A 23,357-nucleotide genomic window follows, 5' to 3' on the forward strand; every position below is an offset into this window, starting at 1 on the left:
CTGCACCAATTTCCAATTCTTCCAAATTCTACAGGGTAAGAAACATGACTTGAGAACCAACGCAGCTTGTTTGGTAAGAGCTGTTAGTGCACGTTACCATGTCTTGGGACGTTGCAAGTTCAAATCCCGATGGTATGATGTATAACTGGTGGGGTCTACCTAACCCCAGATTGCCTATAAAAAAAGAAGAAGAAACATGACTTGAGAATTCGCCTTGAATTGATGGCTGCTCTTGTACAACAATGTAAAACCATTGTAGCCCAAGGAAACGTCATGTTTTAGCGCTCGTTCTGAATCTGGTTTAAGACTCTGCTGCTTGAGTTTCTGCTGGATTTGGAGCACCCCATTTGTTAACTCGAGCTTTTGCTTTCTCAACCTGAAACATTCAATGGGAAAAGCTAACATCAATCAGGCCATGGTTATTAAGTAGAGGAAAGACACCTTTCGATTTTTTAATTAACATGAGAAACCATCACTATGGTTTGGACGTCCCATTAAGGGCGGGGAGGTGTTACATTAACCATGGAGTGGAGTCTGTATCTGCAGTGTAAAACTCCATGAGTACTCCCCCACTGCCCACCAGGGATAGTTCCCCAATGGCTTAGAAACTTGATCATCTCGGGTATCGAACTCTCGGCCTCCTTCAACTTGAAAGCCTTAAGCATACCTACCTAGCCAGATGAGTACGTGCAGCCCCTGCGGACTCTTGCCAAGGCTTAGAACAGGGTAAGACCTAACCTGAGACATAATTCTGCTGGTTTTGGGCATGGGATGCATTTTCTTTTCTTTCTTTTTCTGTCTCTGTTGTGGATCTATTACATGGCCACTTCCAGTTCAGCTCAGACTGGAGACATGAAGGACCTAAAGAAAGAACCAGGCCCGAACTCTAGTGGAACTGAGTCTAGGTCAGACGGGGCTCGACTATAGCTTAGTCTTTTAACCAGGTCAAATGGTCCCTTGCAGTTCCAACCTGAACCAAGCCTGGTCTAGCCTGATGTCTAACCATATTTCCATGGTCCTTGACATGAAAGGCCTGCTCAACTTGGCTCCAAGACCCCTCAAACATGATCCCAGTGCATTAAGGCCTAACCCAGTCTTTGAGAATGCACCAAGTGAGCCAAATGTACATGACCTCGGAAACAACCACACTTAAAATAGAGTTTTCTGGACTATGAAAATTTACCTCCTTTTCCCAATCGCAACGGATTATGATAATTGCCAGTGTTATTGTCTGGATAGCAGTTCCTGCAATCATTCCACTCCAGAGTCCCTAAGATTGTTTCCAAATTCAAATACTTGATCATCAGATGAGTCAATAACCAAACAACTAAATTCATGAAAAGATGGCTAAGAAGATTCATACCAGAATACCAAGATTGAAAACCCAACAAATCACAGCACCAACTGGTAGACCAATCAAATAGTAGCATCCTATATTTATGTAGGCCACAATGACCTGCCATCCTGAACCCACTGCCACACCTGGAAGAACAGAAGAATTTGAATCAAAGTCGGAATGCAATTGATTGGCTGCTTTTCGCTGGAAAATCAGTGAAGAAAACTCACCAGAAAGAATAGGTTGGATGCTGTTAAGAAGGATGGTGAAAGCTAGCAATACGGCTAATTTTGATACAGCAGCGAGGACGACTGCGCTTGTGGTGAAGATGAGAGCAAATTTGTTGTGCAGGATTATTATCAGAATCCAAAAGAAGAGTCCGATGACAGTCGATGTCGATGTCGCTACAATGGTTGCAAACTTCGCTCCTCTTGCATTGCCAGCTCCAAGCTCATTGCTCACTCGAACTCTGCGTGATTCACCCAATTCATATTCAAGTAGAAAGTTTCGATCGAGCAAAATAGGAGGGAAAACATATATGCATAAGTTCTGTTATTCGACAATAGTCAGAGACAGTTTGGCAACTGGAGCCTTTCAATCAAGTATGACCACAAAGTTTGGCGACCGTAGGTACGGCAGGCTAAGACCAGTGTGGCCAGCTCACAGGCCCCGGGTACGGTTTCTTCATGTAATAAGAATAAAAAATGAGCATCCAGAAACATACCCAGTTGCAGCTAAGAAGGCTATAGGAATCATATTTTCCCAGCCGTTGATATTCATACTGATTAGTAATAAAAACAAAAATTAGTATTTGATAGAGATGAAATTATGGTAGAAATAGCTACTGAAATTCCAAAAAAACTGAACAGAGTTCAAGAAAAGATATCAACTCTCTAACCATATGGAAAGTGCATCTACTGCAATCTCTGCATTCTTTACATCCCCCGCCAACAAAACCAAAATTCTGTAATACCAATTCTCCAAACTGTAAAACATCTTTCAAACAATGAAGAGTGTTATGCAAATCACAACAGAAACGAAGTAAATCACAAAATAAAGCGGATAAAGAAACAAGAGAAGACACTAGATTTATGTAGCTTGACACTCAAGCCTATATCCGTGGGTCAAGGAGAAGCAAAAATCCACTAACAAGATGCAAGGAAATACATAAGCGAATACAAATCTCTTAAAACCTAATCCTCAATACACCCCAAACTCTCATACCCAACTCTAAAAAAAAAACAAAAAAAACGAAGGGCATAAAACTCAAGCCGGATACAAAAAAAGGAAAATTACAAAAGCCTAACAACATGATCCCTAAGCTACCACCATAAACCCCATTGAAAATTTCTATTCTACAGTCAACAAATTATTTCCCAATCGGGTCATGAATAGAAGCAGGTCCAGAATTCAAAACGTTTCCAATGGAAAGAGAGAGAGAACCAACCATATCATGACCCCTGAAGCAGTAGACAGCTTGACGAATTCCCAGAGTCCTACAAATGCTTCAGTTGAGAAACCTGTCCACGTCTGAGGACACCCGCCACACACCGTGTAAAGAAACAGTCCTACAACAGGTATCCACCAAGCCAGATTGAGGCTCACAGCGGCTCCAACGAGCCCATAGTTGAGGCGGTAGATCAAAATCCAACTCAAGACGCAGTGCAATGTGAAAGCAAATGCAGTAACCCAAGGAATGATGATGTTCTTCATCTGACACTGAAGGAACCTCTGCAATGGGAACAGGAAAACGAAGGCAAAATGTTGGGGGATGAACCAGATGGCCAATGAACCCGAGAGATCCGAGATCTCGGTGGTTTGCCCAAGAAGTTTCAGGATTGGAGTTGCAAAGATGTAGATTGGCAATAAAATGACAGCAAAGGTGAACATGATGATGAAAGAACGCTGCAAATAGATCCCGAGCATGAAGTATCTCCGAGCACCAAATGCTTGACCGCAGAGTGTCTCTAACGCACTTGCCATCCCCAACTGTCAAAATCATTTGATCATTCATTTTGATTTGATTGCAAGTTTTGTGACAGATTAATACTTTTTTTTTTTTTATATAAGCACAGATATGATACCAAACTTAAGTTATACATCAAAGCAGATAAAAAAAAGGTGTCTAGGCATTCATTAATGGGCAGTTTCCAAATGGCCACCAAACATTTCTATGTTTGTGCACGTTTGGAAGCAGGAAAATGCTAATCTTTTTTTAACATTTCACTGAAAGATTTTGTGACAGATATTAATCTTTTTTTATAATTCAGGATAAAACTGCAATTTCTTTTTTGTTTACCGAAAGGTACAATCGATTGACACATGCTTTATTTGCGACATTTGTCCCGAATTTCCCTTATCCATTAGGGAGCACTTTTTTCATGTCCTTTTCTATGAAATTTCTTTCATAGGAAATAAGGTCACTTCCTTACAAAGGGTGAATCAAACATGTCTAAAAAATACACGATGAAACACAAAATAAATGCAACAAAAAAACATGTGTAAAGTCCACGTAAAAAAAATTTGGGTCGGGTCCTGATCCGAACCCGGGTATACCCCCCGACCTCTACTTAAAGAGGTCGAGGTTAGGGTTTCTCATGCGAGAAACCTTAACCTCTCCTCTCTTTACCGCCGCCGCGCCCCCCTCTCCTTTGCTGCGATTTTTGGCAAGCCATCGACGACCCACCGCCACCACTTCCCACTCTGGCAACCCCGATCGACGCCCCCGACGCAAACTTGAGTCCCCCGACGTCTCTCTCTCTCTCTCTCCACAGTGCTTCCCGACCATCATCGTCGGGCACCTGACCTCCCCCTCTCATTCAACGTTCCCAGCCACCACAGCCCCGACACCGGCCACGCTTCACCGATCTTCAAGTAATCCTTCTCCACCCCTCGCTGTCTCCGTCTTCCTTGACTCCTTCATCTTCTTCTTCTCTGCTCGGCAGGGGCGACGCCCCTGCCGCCTGTGCGCGATTGTCCGGCAGGGGCTTTGCCCCTGTCCCCCTTCTTTTTCTGTCAAACAGGGGCCTTACCCCTGCCGCCCTTTTCTGTTTCCTCTGTGCACCAGCCGACCCCCTCCCTCTTTTCCCTGTATGCGAGGGAGGGGCCGAGCTACCCTCCCTGCATCCTTTGTCTGCAAGGAAGGGGCCGAGGCCCCTCTCTATTGTTTTGTTGTATGCAAGGGAGGGGTCAGGTCCCCTCCCTCCATCTTCTGTCTGCAGGAAAGGGGCCGAGCCCCTCCCTACTTCATTGGTACGTAGGTGAGGGGTTGGGCCCTTCCCTATGTCCTCAGCTTGTAGGGAGGGGTCAAGCCCCTCCATGCTCCCTCTTTGCTCTATCGACATGCATGGGCTTAACCCTAGTCTCCTTATCCTCTTTTTCTAGCAGGGGTTTTTGCCCCTGCCTCCTATTTTTGGGACCCTACCTCCTTGTATTTTGTCAGGCAGAGGCCTTGCCTCTGCCCGCTCTGATTTTCGGCAAGCAGAGGCGAGGCCCTTGCTGCCCTTGGATTTTTGGCAAGGAAGGAGGCTTCACCTCCTACCCCTCTTCGTTCCCTTGTCCGGCAATGGTTTATCCCCTGCCGTTGTCCTTTTTTGGTTTTTTTTTCTATCAATTTTTGACACACTAACATGATCGTACCTTTGCAGATTATATAATGGAGCCCATATGTACCTCATGGCCTGAGACCATCGTTACCTACGTTCATAGGTGCACACAACCTTGCAACTCCCTAAGGTAGGGGAAAGTCGCACAAAGGACGATAAAGGACTAAAATAAAACAATATTGAATAAGAATCTAAAAATGGAAAAAGATGCGGTTTCGTGATCTTTGCCCTTTTACTTTCTTATCCTTACATTTTTTGTCATCGCCGCAGTTTTACGTGCACAAGCTCATTTCTACATTTAAATTCTTGTCTTTACCTTTATGCACTTAAATTCCTACCTGTATATTTCTGTCGTTACTTTCTTGTTTTTACACTTTCTCTTGCCGCCGCACTTGTTGTGCATAGGCTTTGCTTTCACACTTTTGCTTTCCGTTGTTTTTCCCTCCTTTGCCGTTGTACGCAATACGTGGTCGTGCCCTTGTGGCTCCTTCCACACATTGCCTCGTAGGGCACGCAGGAGCACCTACCAACTTCACTCTTTTCAAGAAAGATGTAAAGTTGGGTATAGGTGCTTTAGTCTCGAGAAAAGGGTTATCGTGCGGAGCTTCGGCCTCTCTAGAGAGCAGATTTGCAAAGCAAAGCTGGAGCACCCTAGCTCCTTGCTCCACACCCAGTTGATGTACTCTGGAGTGTTTTGTTGGATCTAGGGTGATCCTAAGACTTGCATGATACTTTCTGTTTCACAATATGTTAAGCATGCTAAAAATTACTTGTTGTACTTTATGCTCTTGTAAAACACTATGCTGAGTTCTCCTTGAGAGACCCATACCCCTATCATCATAATCATCCACTTAGACGGATGATTCTACGATGAGTAGGATGAGAGGTCGTACAGAACCTTGAACGTGCGGGACGCACTTGATGAAAAACACATATAGTATGGTTACAATTTGCCTTCATAGGAAAGATGCTCGAGTGAGTCTAACAGACTAGAGCAAGTAGAATGACGCAGTGGTTAAGAAACCCCCATTGTTCTCGCCTCCTACGGTTCATTAAGAGAGAGTTTGAATGATATAAAAACTCTGATGGACAGGTCATTAATGACCACCCCACGGGAAAATGACTCGACTTCCCCCGTTATCAGAGTTAGGGGAAATGGACTACCATAATTATCCTAGGTGGTAGCTCCCAGGTACTTCTGCAGAAGTATGATGCATCCGTGGCCACGAATGCCCTGAGGACTTTTCTGTTGGTCACTGACCGTCCTCTTGGAGAGTGGATTTAGTCATTTATCCGGGTTATCTAAAACACATGGCAAAAGAAATCCTTGGATCAGTCTCGACTGTTTCTACGTTTCATGTCTATGCATACTCACAGACCAACTAATATCGAAACAATAAATATTTTATGCACACTTTTGACCACTTATGAGATGTATGATTTGTTTATGCTTAACTGTGGTAGTTAGTTACTCTCTGCATGCGGAATCAATTATCCATGTTAGTTCTTCTCTGCTTATGATATAAATTGATTATGCTAATATAACTCCTTTTCTGCATAGCTAGTTGTTGTTGCTTTCATTGTTGTAAATTGTCTTAAACTGCTTATCATATGGTTATTTCAGTTCTTTATTGTCTTACTTGCACACCTACCAGTTTTTGTTGATCGACCCATTTTATGGGCAGGTGACGATTAAACAATCTACTTGACGGTGATGACGCAATGCAAAATGACTCGAGGTCTGACTCTTCTACTCGCAGTTTTTGAGTCCTGGTTCCTTGTTAGAGTTTTGGAGTTTTGTCTCTTGAGGGACTCTCCAAACTTTTGTACAAATGATAGTTACTAATGAATATATTTTGATCTTACTTTTTGTCTTGTAAAAATGCTTTTGGTAGTGGTTTTGAGCAAGGTTTTTGTGCTAACGTGCCCAAAGTTGTCAACTTGTTTCATTTTCAAAATAAATTATTTCCATTGATTCTTTAAAAATAAAAACTCAAAAAAACCTTTTTACTTTCTACGTATTTTCAAAGATTTACAAGTTTGAATGGGGCATTACAAGTTGGTATCAAAGCAATTGACGACAGTGAGTCTCGATTATCAAGCATCCACATCGCGTTGTAAGTAGACCTTCTTGTTTGAAGTTTCTACTTCATACTTAGACTAAAATTTTTGCGTAATTTTGTTTTCAGTTCTTGTTTTGGGTGATGGACTCTCCGACTAGTGCTGGTAGTGGCTCGAGTCAAGGCGCACATCAAACGCATGGCCAATCCATGAGTGGGAAGGGCCCCTTTATGGGAAGGGGTGGACCTGGGGCATCCTGGTCGGGTTACTGGGTAACCAACCACCCCCACCCATCTTTACGGGTAGTTCTTGCTCCCCACTACCGACTGCTTACTAAGTATCATTTGCAGTTTAAAGGCTACCCTCGAAGGGGGTCAGTGTCTATTGAGTTTTGTATTGAGGTATGCAAACTCCTGTTTGGATGATTTTCCTTTTCGTCTTGTATACCAGCATAGCTGGAATTTGTATGAATAACTGATGCAATGTTTAATGTTCTGTCAAGTAATATGCTTTTTGTTATAATTGCTTGAATATTGACGTTTGTGCTCTTTTATATTCAAGGATGGTGAGGAGCTCAAATGAGGACTCGACCGATGTGTGGTCTGAGTAGAGGGGATTTGTAATGGATTCCTTCAACACATTGGCGGAGGCGATTAGGAGTCAGGTCTGCTCATAGCGAGATCAGGCTCCCCATTCAGAGGTGACTCAGAGCGTGACATACGAGAAATTCCTAAAGCTCGACCCGTCGATCTTCACTGGCCGGGTAGATCTAGACATGGCTGAGAGCTGGATCAAGGAGGTGGAATGCGTGTTCCAGGTCTTGTTGGTTCCAAACGACAAAAAGATGCTTTTTGAGAGCTTCCAGCTGAAGGAAGATGCCTGTGATTGGTGGGATACAACCTGGGAAGTGAAGTTCCCAGAATCGACAGTGATCCCCTGGGAGGCCTTCAAAAGGGCTTTCTTGGGAAACTACTTTCCCCCATATGCGAGCGAAAAGAAGAAGATCGAGTTTCTCGAGCTATGTCAGGGCAGCTTGAGTTTAGGCGATTACATCACCAAGTTTCAGCGGTTGGAGTGCTATTGCCCCAACTTGTTCGAGGATGATCATGAGCGTGCTGGAAAGTTCGTTCAAAGGCTGAAGGAAGGGCTCAGACACCGGGTCCTCACCATTATGCCCGTGACTTTTTCTGTGACCGTAGCAACAACCACCATCCTAAGTGAGGATTGGGAGCATTCTAGAAATGCGTAGGGCAAGAAACTACCTATGGCTAGTGGCGAACAACAAAAGACCTCTCTCAACAGCCAGATCAGACGGTCACCCTTTCCAGTGAAGATTAAGGGAGGGAAGAAGAAAGGCCCTCCAGCGAAAAGGCACTGCCCGTAGGGCAACTCGCCACCTAGGCAGCCTTCTTGCGAGGTCTATTCAAAATACAAGAGATCACATGCTTGCCCTCGCGAGACAGGTAGCTGTCGGTATTGTGGCAAGATGGGCCACTTTATTAAGGATTATCATAAGAAGATGGCTGACGATCTCTGGCAGACTGGTGGCATTCCTTAGCCATCTCAGCAGCAACGATATTAGTAGCCGCATATGAGCTATACAAAGAAAGTCCCGAGATGCCTCAACGCCACTACAGTTGAGCAGTTAACCAAGGGAAAGCTCATGCAAGGTACCATTTTGGTCGCTGACCAAGTGACCTTCGTGCTTTTTGATTGTGGTACCACATACTCTTTTATTTTCAAAAAATTTGCCAAGCAATTGCGTATACCTGTAAAACATTAAAGTGATGCACTTGACGTGTATAACCCGATTGGGAAGAATACAGTGTGTACCATCTACGTACCCGACCTGGACGTAGTCTTAGTAGGCCAACATTTGCCAGCTTGTGCCATCCTCCTAGACATGATGAAGTTTGACGTCATCCTTGGCATGGATTGGTTGCACATATACCATGTCAGGGTCATTTGCCGAGACAACAAGATTGTTCTATCTCCCCCAGGATGGTTGAGAGTGGAATTCAGAGTTCCTAAGCCTGTATGAGTAAGTAAGATGATTTCATCGCTTAAGGCACAAAGCTACTTGCAGAAGGGATGCACCGCCTTTCTGGTCAGTGTCATCCAGTCTGACCCGACACCTACTCCCATCAACGAGCTAGAGGTAGTTCATGATTTCCCTGATGTCTTCCCGCAGGAGCTGCCAAGGCTTTCCCCACCTCGTGTGGTAGAATTCAACATAGAATTGCTACCAGGCACCACGCCGACCACTAAAGCACCATATCAGATGGTGTCAGCTGATCTCAAAAAGCAGTTGCAAGAGCTATTGAATCAGGAATTTATTCACCCCAGTGTTTCACCCTAGAGAGCTCTTGTATTGTTCGTGAAGAAGAAGGATGGATCCTTGCGGTTATGCATCGACTATTGAATGCTCAATCAAGCCACCGTGAAGAACAAATACTCGTTGCCACATATCGATGATCTATTCGACCAGTTGCAGAGGGCCAAAATTTTCTTAAAGATTGATCTTAGATCTGGGTACCATCAACTCAGAATTAAAGGAGACAACGTCCATAAGATGGCCTTCTGACCAGATATGGACATTACAAGTTTATAGTCATGCCCTTTGGACTTACCAACGCCCTCGCAACATTCATAGACCTGATGAATAAGGTGTTTAAGCCCTTCTTGGACTCCTTCGTGATAGTTTTCATCAACGACATCCTAGTGTACTCAGAGACACAAAAGCAGCATTGCGAACACTTGAGCATCATTTTGGAAACTTTGCGAAAGGAACACTTGTTGGCCAAGTTTTTCAAGTACGCATTTTGGCTTAAGAAAGTTAAGTTTTTGGGATACATCATTTCCAAGAATGGGGTGTCTGTAGACCCTCAAAGGTTGAGGTTGTGCTGAATTGGCAACAACCGAGGAACATTTGTAACATCAGAAGTTTTCTTGGATTGACTGGATATTACCGAAGGTTTATCCAGGACTTCTCCAAGATTGCTCTGCCCATGACGAAGTTGCTAAGGAAGGAAGCAAAGTTTGTTTGGGATGATAAGTGCAAGATGAGTTTTCAGTTGCTGAAGGAGCATCTCACCACGTCTCCTATTTTGTCCTTGCCCTCTGGACAAGGAGGATTCACATGATCTACACTGATGCCTCTGGGTCTGGCTTATGTGGAGTCTTGATGCAGCATGGTAGAGTGATCACGTATGCCTCTCACCAGCTCAAGATTCTTAAGAAGAATTACCTGACTCATGGCCTAGAGTTGGTCGCGGTTGTGTTTGCATTGAAGATATGACAACACTATTTGTACATTGAGCAATTCGAGGCATTCATGGATCACAAGAGCCTCAAGTACCTATTCTCTCAGAAGGAACTAAACACGAGGCAACAACGTTGACTTGAGTTTCTCAAGGATTATGACTTTACCCTTTCCTACCATCAAGGGAAGGCGAACGTTGTGGCTGACGCCCTCAACCATAAGTCTTCAAAAGTTTTGGTCAACCTACTTTATGTCGGGTGGAGACTGATCGAGGATCTGGTCTCCTAGGAGACGTTTGCCACTACGCATAGTTCGATTAAATTGTCGAACATGGTGGTTCAGTCTGAGCTATTCACGAGGATTGTTCTAGAATAGAGGAGTGACCCGCACTCTGGGAAGCTGAGAGCCCAAGCGCTGTAGGATGACACCTCCTTCCATCTTATAGAGGATGAAAGCATATGGATGAGGGATCATATTTGGGTCCCTAGCGACCTTGTTTTGAGAGACGAAATCTCGGTGGAAGCGCACAAGTCTAGATGCACCATCCACTTGGGTGGTACAAAAATGTTTAAGGATCTACAACAGAGATTTTGGTGGAATGATATGAAGCAAGACATGTTCAAGTACGTCTCAAGGTGCATGACCTGCCAACAGATCAAGATCGAGCATCAAAGATCTGGCAGAGTGATGCAACAGATGAAAATCCCATAATAAAAGTGGAAGGACATCACCATGGACTTTATCGTTGGCCTACCAAGAACGTGAAGGAAGCATGATGCGATTTGGGTGATTGTTGACAGGCTCACCAAATCAGCTCATTTTTTGCCTATTCGTCTCAGTCAGTCACTCAACAATTTGGCAGATCTTTACATTGGAGAGAAGGTGAGGCTTCACTGCATTCCAATCTCCATTACTTCTGATCGCGATCCGCGGTTCACATCAAGGTTTTGGGGGTAGCTTCAATTGGCATTGGGCATGAAGTTGAAATTTAGCATTGCTTTTCACCTTTAAACTGATGGACAGTCTGAATGCGCGATCTAGATGTTAGAGGATATGCTTTGCGCTTGCATAATGGACTGGAAGGGAGAATGAGATTCTCATCTTAGTCTGGCAGAGTTCGTGTACAACAACAACTATCACGCTAGCATCGGTATGACCCCATACAAAGCACTACATAGGAGGCCTTGTTATTCACCTGTCTATTGAGGCGAAGTTGGTGAACGAAAGTTGGATCCACTGTTGGTACTGCAACAAATTCAGATGATTTGTGAGCGAGTCTGCACTGCGCAAAGTCGACAAAAGAGCTACGCTGATCGTCGCCGTCGAGAGCTTTCCTTTTTGACTGAAGATATGGTTTTTATGAGGGTATCACCGACGAAGATTGTCTTCCGATTCAGAAAGAAGAGCAAGTTGAGTCCCAGATATGTTGGGCCATTCAAGAGCTTGGAGCGGATCAGTGAAGCAACTTATCGAGTAGCACTGCCTCCTCAGTATGCATAGGTCCACAACATTTTCCATGTATCTATGCTGAGGAAGTATGTTCACGATCCGTTGCACATCATTCACTATGATGATCTGGACATTCAAGGTGACTTGACGTTTGAGGAGAGACCTGTAGCAATAATTGATCGTCATGACCAAAGGCTTAGATCAAAGATGATATCTCTTGTCAAGGTGCACTGGCAGCACCATGGGTTTGAGGAATGTATTTGAAGCCTAAGTCTGTTATCAGGAAGAAATACCCTCACTTGTACTTTGAGCCATGAATGCAATAAAAATTCACGGACGAAATTCTTTTAAGAAGGGTAGGATGTAAAATCAACATAAAGAAAATTTGGGTCGGGTCCAGACCCGACCCAGATCCGAACCCAGGTATACCCCCTGACCTCTACTTAAAGAGGTTGAGGTTAGGGTTTCTCATGTGAGAAACCCTAACCTCTCATCTCTTTACCGTCATCGCGCCCCCTCTCCTTTGCTGCGATTTTTGGCAGGCCACTAGCAACCAATGTCGCCGGCGACCCACCGCCACCACTTCCCACTCCGACAACCTCGACCGATGCCCCTGACGCAGCCCCAAGTCCCCTGCCGACTCTCTCTCTCTCTCTCTCTCTCTCTCTCTCTCTTCGCTGTGCTTCCCGACCACCATCGTCGGGCACCTAACCTCCCCCTCTCGTTCAACGTTCTTGGCCACCGTGGCCCCAACACCGACCACGCTTCATCGATCTCCAGGTAATCTTTCTCTACCCCTCGATGTCTCTGTCTTCTTCATCTTCCTCGACTCCTTCACCTTCTTCTCTGCTCGACAGGTCGGCAGGGGCAATGCCCCTACTGCCTATACGCGATCGACCGACAGGGGCTTTACACCTGCCCCCCTTCTTTTTCTGTTAGGCAAGGGCCTTGCCCCTGCCACCCTTTTCCGTTTTCTCTGTGCACCAGGGAGGGGCCGAGCCACCTCCCTCTTTTCTCTATATGCGAGGGGGCCCTGCCTCACCCCTCTGCATCCTCTGTTTGCAAGGAAGGGACCGATCCCCTCCCTACTTCATTGGTATGCAGGTGAGGGTCTCTACCCCTCCCTGTGTCCTCGGCTTGCAGGGGAGGGTCGAGCCCCTATGTGCTCTCTCTTTGCTCTTTCGACAGGCAGAGGCTTAACCCCTGCCTCCTTGTCCTCTTTTTTTGGCAGGGATTTTTTGCCCTGCCTCCTGTTTTTTGGTCGCCCTTGCCTCCCTGTATTTTGTCAGGCAGAGGCAAGGCCCCTGCTGCCTTTGGATTTTCGACAAGAGAAAGGGCTTCACCCCCTACCCCTCTTCGTTCCCCTATCCGACAACGGCTTATCCCCTGCCTCTGCCCCTTCTTGTTTTTTTTTCAATCTATTTTTGACATACTAACATGATCATACCTTCACAAATTACACAATGAAGCCCACGCGTGCCCCGTCGCCTGAGACCGTCGTTACCTACACTTGTAGGTGCACACAACCTTGCAACTCCCCAAGGTACAAGTTACTCAAAGGACTAAAATAACACAATATGGAATAAGAATCTAAAAATAGAAAAAGATATGGTTTCACAATTTGCCCTTTTACTTTCTTGTCTTTATATTTTCTGTCGTCGTTGCACTTTTACGTGCACAAGCTCCTTTAAGCACTTAAATTTCTGTTTGTACATTTCTGTTGTTACTTTCTTGTTTTTACACTTTCTCTTGTCGCCACACTTGTTGTGCATAGGCTTTGCTTTCACACTTCTGCTTTTTGTTGTTTTTTTGTCTATTGCCACCGTACGCAATACGTGGTCGTGCCCTTGTGGCTCCTTCCACGCATTGCCTCGTAGGGCATGCAGGAGCACCTACCAACTTCGCTCTTTTCAAGAAAGATGTGAAGTTGGGTATAGGTGCTTTAGTCTCGAGAAAAGGGTTCCCGCACGGGGCTTCGGCCTCTCGAGAGAGAGGATTTGCAAAGCAAAGCTAGAGGACCCTTGTAAGACCCACAATTTTTTTCAGTATCTTTTTGAAGAAATTCGTGAAGCATTTCCAAGTCAAAATAGCATCTGAATCCGAAATACGAATCGACTCGATTTGTACGAACCTATTATACTTAGGATATTCGTCGCTTCACGAATATATGCTCAAACACTCTGGAAGTCATAACTTCTTACCTAGACGAAATCAAGAGATTTCTACGAGCCAACAATCTTAGTTACGTTAATACAAAGGGAATGACGTAATCAAAATTTTTCAGAAAAAATTGCCGAAAACCCAAATTTTTTGCGGGACCCAAAAAAATGTGGTGGGACCCACAAAAATATTTCTCAAAAAATATCTGGTGGGACCCACAAAAATATCCCATCGAATTTTCATATGGGCCCCACATCAAGGAACCTCTTGGAATTAAAATAAAGCTAAGGGTATAAAGCAGATAAAATTTTTCTAGTTTTTTCTAGAAAAATCCCTAAAGGAGGTGGGCTTGGGCTATAAATAGCCCTCCCCACTCTCTCTCTTCTCATAAAAATCGACCCCCCTCTCTCTCTTGCCTTCTCTCTCTCTCCTAAACCTCCCCTACCTAGCTTAGCCCACCTGACCTGGTCTGAGCCTGCCTAATCTGGTCCTAGCTCACCTGACCTGGTTCAAACCCAGTTGACTTGACTTGAACGTGGTTTGGTTTGAAGTCAAAGTCAAGGTCCTTTTTGGTCTAAATTCTGGTTTGGTTTTCAAAAACCTAGACTTAGCCTGCTTAGGCTAAGACCGAACCTGCTGAACCCAGTTGACTTGAACCGAACCCATTTTGGTTCAAACCACTTAGGTTGAGCAGCTTGACCTACTCTTCCTCTTTTTCAACTAAATCAGACCCATCTGACTTAGTCTGACCTTTCAAAAGGAGGATCAAAGTCATCGAAGCCGTTGGAGCCTTCCGAAGTCGTTTCTTCCGTAAACTGAAGTAAGTTCACTTTGTTGATCCATCTCTTTCAAGTATTTGCTTGTTTGTATATAACATATACTTTCGGAAGTAGTATCTGACCATAGTTCTTGGTTGAGCCCTTTGGGACACTTCGGTGTTCATCTGCTTGCCTCGTAACTATCGTCAGATATATATGTTCAATACGCAATATATGTGTTTTTAAAAATTATATCTTACCCTAGTTCTTGGTTGAGCCCTTCGGAACACTTTGGTGTTCACTCGCTCGCCTCGTAACTCTCGTTGGATGCCAAACTTCGTGTATATCGTCTAGTGACTGTCGTTGCATCTTATATCGCCAAGGCTTTGTAATTTACCTTTGTCGTCGCATCGTATGATGCCAAGGCTCCATGTTTTCTGTAATTTTCAATTATGCACTTCTGATTACGCATTTACATTACGTCGTCACGTCGTATGATGCCAAGGCTCCCTACTTTCTGCAATTTCTGATTATGCACTTTCGATTATACATTTACTTACACTGTCGCGTTGAATGACGCCAAGACTTCTGCTTTCTGCAAATAAATATGTAGAATATTTTATTTGGTTAAACACCCCGAACAATAGTATATGCATTTCCTTTATGCCGTCTCCATATAAAGCACAAACTTCTACTTATATTACATATATGACTCGTAAATAAGCGTTCAAATGGAGATCAATTCTAAATCGCCAATGTGATTCCCTTACCGCTCCTCGTTTAAGATTCTGCTTGACGAATGATGCCCCTATTGGAAAGGTTTTGCTTTTTGGCAAAACTTCTCTTTATGTAAATACTAAGTCATTTGCGTATGGCCTGACTATGGCCTAAGGTTTCAATCAACCTTGATGGATACAAAGTACGGACAACAGTGTGCATCCATTTCTCGAGTTAAGCGTAGTGATTTCCTACGAAAGAGGGAAGATGCCGCTGAAATGAAAAAAAGAAACGCATGCTTTCTCCGTCAAAGAGAGAAAATGCTACAGAAATTTTTGAAGAAGCTAAAATAGCTTAGAAAAGAGCGTAGCAGGATACTCCGTCATATAGCGGAGTGCTACCCAGTCTATAGAACACTTTCTACAACGTAAAAAGGATTGTCGTATCCCTGCCGTTGGAGCAGGGGAGGTGCTGGCAAAATGGTTGGTAAAAGAGCTGTCAGAATCCGTTAAATGGCACAACGATGCCCATTGTTGGAATGATGCTAGATTGGCTCATCTCCCTAATACCTGTAAGGGCACCTTGCTCGTAAGGGCCGCTGTGCTAGAGTAGTGGTTGCTCCTTGACTAGGTTGTGGGATCGTTGCGTAAAAATACACCGAGCAATCGATCTATTGTGATCGTGTCATATGCATGCTCATTGAGAGACTGATACACAACTAGACTCATAAGGGTCGCAGAGCCAGAGTACATTGTCCACCCAAAAGAGGTGAGATGCTCGTGATGGCCGTAGTGTCAAGAGCAGAGTCAAGCATGCATATGAATAAAATGAAAAGACCCCGCGGTTGATGACCGTGTTAGGGGCATACTGAACGGGGTCGAGTATATACTCCTCAATGGCTGCCCTATAGGCATGCATTAAGTAGCTTGTCAGACCGGCAGACCCCTTCAGAATTTCTCACCGAGGAAGACGGTGATGGTGCAGCCTTGAGTGACTTATATTACCTTCGAACTTGATAGAGTTCATGATGGCCTCCGTCACTCAGAGGTATGGAGGTCGTGGTTATCCTTAAATTTTTAAAGATTGAACCCAACTACTGCAGTAGCATAATACATTCGAATACCTAGTAGAGACTTCTTTCGGTATGATTGTACCGTCTTACTAGGGGGATGGGGTCAACAAGCCTCTGGGGTATCTAAAAATACATAGAATAATCAACCCCCAGATCGTCGCGTTAGTGCTCAGATATACCTCCCTTAAGCCTAGGAAGAGGGGTTAATTATCGAAACAAAGCATTAGCTTAGGCTCAGCGATGCTTGAATGTATGAGTGGATGAACATTGTTGAGTCAGTCCTGCATAACCTTTGTGAATGTGTCATGATCGGTATACGACTGGACTGACTGAACGAAGTTGTATCCGCACGACTAAGCGAAGCTCGAGGAGCTGTCCTTAGATGCATGAGATACGAATGTGCCAAGTATAAAGACTTGAGTTAGACATCCCTTTGAGACCCGGAAGAGGTCAAGACTAAGTCGTGAAGACTTAAACAGATGTTCAACTCATAACCCTGAGAAAGCTCTCGCGATATACACTAAGTTGTGGAGGCTTCAACGTCGCTATTGCGAACTGCGACCCTGAGTGGTTAACATATTTACTTGAGTTGAATGGATATGTGATTGCTTGCTTACCAGACCATCAATGGTTCTGACCCCGTTTAATGGGGATTTCAAGTCACTACAAGAAAAATGCTACTTAGCGACGGAAATTTGCGACGAATTTTTTCCGTCGCCAATTAGCGACGGATTAGCGAGCGAAAACTATTTGTCGCTAATGTTTGAAATATTTGCAAAATTAGCGACGGAAATATCTTCGTCGCTAAAGTCGTCGCTAATTAGCGAGGGATTAGCGACAACATTTTTTCGTCGCCAAAACACTACAAAAAAATGCTAATTAGCGACAGAATTAGCGAGGGAATTTTTTTGTCGCTAATCCGTCGCTAATTAGCGATGGAAAAATTCCCTCGCTAATTCCGTCGCTAATTTTCGTCCCACTTGAGGCACGAAATTTTCCCTCCCTCCGTTCAAAAATTTTCCGCCCTTTGTTCCCCCTCTGTTCAATTTAAACCATCCCCAAAGCTCCATTGATGACACACGCACAAAAAGTCGATCCCCACGAGAAGTCGCAGATGGAGCCGTTGTAGCTTCGTCGGAGCCGAGTCGTCAAGGGGGCGACGAAGAGGAGGCGTTGGGGAGCCACTGCAGCCTCCTGGAGTCGAAGAGAGTGTCGACGAAGAGGTGGCTGCTGTTGGGGAGCCACTGGAGCCTGCCAGAGTCGTGAAGATCCGCGCGAAGTCGCGAAGATCCGTGCGAAGTCGCGAAGAGCCTACCAGAGTCGCGAAGATCCGCGCGAAGTCGCGAAGATCCTGCCGGAGTTGCAAAGATGTCGTACTCGTTGCTCCCCCCCCTGCAGCTCGCGAAGATCCACCCAGAGTCTCAGCTGAAGCTGAGTGCCCCCGCCGTGAAGCTCTTCGGCTGGTTCTCGTGGCAGACCTGGAACTTGAAGAGGAGCTTCCCCCGGATCCGCGCGGAGTCGCAGCCTGCCGGAATGCGCCGGTTCTGTGAAAAAAAATTGCTCCTTGCCGGAGAACGCGCCGGCAGCGAGCAAAATTTTTTTATTTTTTATTTTTAAAATTTAACGACGGATTAGCGACGGATATTATCCATCGCTAATTTAAAATAGCGAAGGACTCGCAATGGATCATATCCGTCGCTAATCCGTCGCAAATTAGCGACGGACTTAGCGGCGGATAAGTTCTGGCACGGATTAGCGTCGAAAAATTCGTGATAAAAGTTTTCAGTCGCTAATCCGACGCTAATCCATCGCTAAATAGTTTAGCGACGGATTAGCGTCGGATTAGCGACAAATTTAGGTCGTCGCTAATCCACAGGTTTCTTGTAGTGGGTGTTGGACTTGCGTTGCGATATGCGGAGCAAGGCGGCATTAAGATTCAGAGTTTCTCTAGACAGAGTTGTACTGCTTCCTTTTATTGAACTTATACTGCTTTTCCAAGCAGTGATGTTGAAATAAACATGTGGTTTTTGATAAAATAGTACACTTTGGTGGTCAATGAGTTGCTTGGCTACGTACCTGTAATGTGCTTAGGGTTTTCTAAAACTGATGACTCATTATTGTTTGATTTCGCTAAGTTCCGCTGCAAAGAAAAAAAAAGAAATTCGTGAAAATTTTAACTTAGCTTTGTTTTGGAAATTCGGGGCATTACAACCCTATCTCCACTTCGAGTTGATATACTCGGGAGTGTTTTGTTGGATCTAGGATAATCCTAAGACTTGCATGATACTTTCTGTTTCACAATATGCAAAGCATGCTAGAAATTACTTGTTGTACTTTATGCTCTTGTGAAACGCTGTGCTGGGTTCTCCTTGAGAGACCCATACCTCTATCATCGTAATCATCCACTTAGACAGATGATTCTACGATGAGTAGGATGAGAGGTCGTAGAGAACCTCGAACATGCAGGATGCACTTGATGAAACACATATAGTATGGTTACAATTCATCTTCACAGGAAAAATTCTCAAGTGGGTCAAATAGACTAGAGCATGTAGAATGGGATGGCGGTTAAGAAACCTCCATCGTGCTCATTCGCCTCTTACGGTTCATTAAGAGAGATGATGGATGGTACAAAAACTCTGATGGACATGTCATTAATGATCACCCCACGGTCAAATGACTCGGCTTCCACAGTCATCAGAGTTAGAAGGGACTACCGTAATTATCCTGAATGGTAGCTCTCAGGTACTTCTACAGAAGTATGATGCATCCGTGGCCACGAATGCCCTCGAAGACTTCTCTCTTGGTCATCTACCGTCCTCATGGAGAGCAGACTTAGTCAGCCATCCGGGTTATCTAAAACATATGACATAATAAACCCCCAGATTGGTCTCAGTTGTTTCTATGTTTTACATCTGTGAATACCTATAGGGCAACTAATATCAAAACAATAAATATCCTGTGTACACTTTTGATCACTTATGAGATGTATGATTTGTTTATGCGTAACTGTGGTAGTTAGTTACTCTCTGCATACGGAATTCGTTATCCATGTTAGTTCATCTCTGCTTATTATATAAATTGATTGTGCTAATATAGCTCCTTTCCTGCATAGCCAACTATTCTTGCTTTCATAGTTGTAAATTGTCTTAAACTACCTATCATATGGTTATTTGAGTTCCTTTTTGTCTTACTTCGTACCTACCAGTTTTTATTGACTGACCCATTTTATGGGCATGTGACAATTAGGCAGTCTAATTTATGGCGATGATGCGATGCGAGATGACTCAAGGCCTCACTCTCTTGCTCATAGTTTTTGAGTCCCGGTTACTTGTTAGAGTTTTGGAGTTTTGTCTCAAGAGAGACTCTCCAAACTTTTGTACAAATGATAATTACTAATAAATATATTTTGATCAAATTTTTTGACTTGTAAAAATGCTTTTGATCAAGGTTTTTTGTGCTCAAAGTTGTCAACTTGTTTCATTTTCAAAATAAATCGTTTTCGCTGATTCTTTAAAAATAAAAGCTTTGAAAACCCTTTTTATTTTCTACGTATTTTGAAAGATTTATAAGTTTGAAATTTTGGGGCATTACAATATGTTTGAGAAATACATGATGAAACACGTAATAAATGAAAAAAAAATGTCTGGAAAATACATTATGAGACACGTAAGATATGCATAAAAAAGCAGCTTTTAGGTTAGAATGTGTTCATACCTTGGAAGCGCTTTCCTTTTAAAGTGGCATTTCAAAATAAAGAGGCTTCCCTTCAGTGGTAGTGTAACAACCCCTTTTTAGGAAATGCATTTAGTTTTGGCGAGGGATTCAAGCTTCTGACATCTCTTCAAATTGGAACACAAGCCTCCTCATAGCCAATGAATGGTGCCCTTGTGAGCTTTTCACATATACTAATCTTGTTAAGCAAAAATCTAAATTACCAAACTAAAGATATATACGAAAGCATAGCAGACATAGAGGTGTCTAGGCATCCATAAGGCTTTGTTTGGAAGCTGTTGTTAGAGAGATAGGAGGGGTGATGAGGATGGAGAAGAAACCCATGACCCTTAGGTGTTGGAGAGATAGGAGGGGTCATTTTTGAGTCGAGAGATGGGTCATTTTCAACTACATCTAGAAGGATGTAGTTAACAACTCCAGCGTCATCTCCCATTTTCTTCTCCATGCTCATCACCCCAGCTATCTCTCCAACACCAGCTCCCATTGATTCTTAATGCACCTGGTTCTTAATGGGTTCGAGTTTGAAAAGAAACCCATGACCCAACTCATTGGCCCAATGAGCCAATGTTCAGGCACAGCCGGCCTACTGCCCACCCTTAGGTGGAGATGGGTCATTTTCAACTACATCTAGAAGGATGTAGTTAACAACTCCAGCCTCATCTCCCATTTTCTTCTCCATCCTCATCAGCCCTACTATCTCTCCAACACCAGCTCCCATTGATTCTTAATGCGTTCAGTTTAGACCTCGTTCTTAATGGGTTCGAGTTTGAAAAGAAACCCATGACCCAACTCATTGGCCCAATGAGCCAATGTTCGGTCCCAAACCCATTTGATCTACATGAATGCATGCATGGTAATTATGCATCATCATATTAAACACTCCAATCTCATCAGTGAAGATGATGTAAATGGTAAACCCATAATATCATGCACCCAACTAATTATATTTCTTGTTCCCATAAAATTAATGCATCTCATTAGGTAAATATTAATACTTACTAATACACTCAACTAGTTATCTTTCTAGTTTACATAAAATTAAATGCAACTAATTAAGTAAATAATAATAGTAACCAACTTATATTCTAGGAAATTAATTAGGTAGCTCAGGCCCATCGGGGTAGCCTGTGGGCCGATCCAAGCCTGACCCACTTATAAATGAGTTAGGTTTGGGCTTGACAGCTAACAAGTCAGGACCTAAAACCCTGATGCAAACCTGGTCCATGGTGGGCTGAGTCATCATCTTGGCCCACCAAGCTGCTCTATCTGTTGCCTACCCCCTTCTCCAATCTTTACCATTCTCATCTCCTAAAACATGGTCCCCAAACCTTTGGATAGGTGATATTAATTAAATCTCATTAAATGCCATCTCTGGTGTGCCAAACAGAGTCTAATGGGTATATCCAAAAAACCACCAAACATTCCCATGTTTAAGTTACCCACCCAACTTTTTATCTTAGGGGTAACCAAATGACCCAAGTGGATGACTGCCATTAAACTTAATTGGAATTACAACTTTTTACATAAATTAAGTAAAGCCCATTTTTTCCTGCTCATTAACTCATCCTTGTACCGACTTCTTAGTCCTACATAAAAACCATGACGTTGCTCTGGTCATCTTGGGCACTTGAAAATGATGAACATTTGTTTGGTATTCTTAGTGATGGAAAAATGAATTTTGTTGTAACAATAAAGTAAGAAGTGCACATGCGTTTGTACTAGGGTAACGCAGTAATTTTAGTTCTATATTTTGCGAGCTATCAGAAGCCTCAAAACGATGGTGGATGTTTATTTTAATAAAAAGATCAGATTGGTATTTGAAAACTACTCTCCATTGATTCATGCGCTAATTTGATCCAGAATAACACAGGAGAAATTGTAGATCTAGGCTCAACGATACGTAATGGCTAATAGATCTGTTTCGCTGCCATATACTTGAAAACAGATTTACAAACAGAGCAGTAAACGGAGCCGTATTAAGATCACGAATCCCACTTTCTTGCTGGAATGAGCCCATGACCACCATCCATTTTGGACGTGAAAAATCATTAGTTCAAGGAGGAAAACAATTACGTTAATCTTACTCTTATCAAATATCATGAAAAAAAGTAGTTCCTACATTGATTCTGGATTGGCAGTTCAAGCAAAAGAGAAAAGAAAAAAACCCACTTCTTTTTTCTTTTCTCTTTTCATGATGCAGAAAAACCAGTTCTAAGCAGAAACTGCATAACAGTAGCTCCAGGAACTTAGTTCAAACAAAAGAAGTCGTTATTTCTTTTTTCTTTTCATGATGAAGGAAAACCCTCACGGATAACCGGGTGAGTTAATGGGCCGGCCTCACTGCAAGTAAAACTCCAGGTTGAGGACACAACCACCCAGCTTTACCTGCCCCAGCAACGGTAGCCCCCATGCCCGAGCGAGATTTTCTTTCGAACAAGCAAAGGCTAAACTCGATGATATCATAGCACGAAAGTCCTATTAATTAAACTCAGTAGGAATTCATACAGGAAAGGATTACCATCAGTCCAAAACTGAAGCCGACGATGACGGTGGTAGCTATGGAGATGGCTGCGAGCTCGAGATCGCCTAGATGGCCAACGAAGGCCTGAGTGACGACATTCATACCATACATGGCAAGGCGGGTGAACACGGCCGGCCCTGCTATTCTCCAAAACTTCTTGGACTCCACCAGCGTCCTCTGCAGCAGCGGGGTCTTCTCTTCATCCTCCTGCTGCTGCGGCCGATTCGCTAACAAGGGTATGCTCGCTTCGGGCTCCACCATCTCCTCCTACCTCTGATGATATTGCAGAGAGAGAGAGAGAGAGCAAAGGAAACCAGACCGGGTTAGCTCGCTATTGCAGAATTCGATATGTATGAAAGAGAGGATAGGACACGAGAGAGCGGAAAATGGGTGAAGAAGGAACGAGTAGAAACAAGTCAGCCTCTTTGCTCAATGCTCGACCGTTGAGGGTTGAAAGCAGATCAGGTCATGCTGAACAATTGGTGAATGGTGAGTGGCAGTTGAGCGAAGCAGGTTATATGTTCCCCCCCAATAGGGCAGTTAGCTACATCTCATGTTCGGGGGTCCCAAAGAGCACCACGTATGTAAGCATGTGCGTCTCGTATCCCCATGTTTGTCACCATTAATTAGCGTTGGAGTTTGATGCGATTGCAAAGACTTAAGTACCCTCTCCTCCATTGG

The 23,357-nt window shown here is 43.8% G+C and overlaps 1 protein-coding gene across 1 annotated transcript; it reads right to left on the minus strand.

The window, feature by feature from the left end:
- Nucleotides 1-301: 301 nt before the first annotated feature.
- LOC149841232 (protein DETOXIFICATION 27-like) lies at nucleotides 302-22,937 on the minus strand. Its single transcript, XM_090005216.1, has 8 exons — nucleotides 22,674-22,937; nucleotides 2,784-3,325; nucleotides 2,235-2,321; nucleotides 2,061-2,117; nucleotides 1,567-1,805; nucleotides 1,364-1,482; nucleotides 1,184-1,270; nucleotides 302-376 (listed from the first exon to the last, which is right to left on the minus strand). Exons 1-8 carry the CDS (start codon nucleotides 22,935-22,937, stop codon nucleotides 302-304), a joined length of 1,470 nt encoding a protein of 489 aa, XP_089861342.1.
- Between the last annotated feature and the right edge of the window lie 420 nt (nucleotides 22,938-23,357).

Source organism: Nuphar pumila, chromosome 4 (genome assembly GCF_984573655.1).
Source record: "Nuphar pumila chromosome 4, dmNupPumi1.hap1.1, whole genome shotgun sequence".
Lineage (NCBI taxonomy): Eukaryota > Viridiplantae > Streptophyta > Magnoliopsida > Nymphaeales > Nymphaeaceae > Nuphar > Nuphar pumila.

What these genes read in the sequence shown, in the direction of transcription:
- LOC149841232 (XM_090005216.1), bottom strand. Translation starts at nt 22,937, where the DNA reads ATGGTGGAGCCCGAAGCGAGCATACCCTTGTTAGCGAATCGGCCGCAG. An exon ending in GCCTTCTTAGCTGCAACTGG is followed by an intron (nt 1,806 to 2,060) that starts GTATGTTTCTGG and finishes TGAATCACGCAG; the next exon opens with AGTTCGAGTGAGCAATGAGC. An exon ending in CATCCAACCTATTCTTTCTG is followed by an intron (nt 1,483 to 1,566) that starts GTGAGTTTTCTT and finishes CTGTTCTTCCAG; the next exon opens with GTGTGGCAGTGGGTTCAGGA.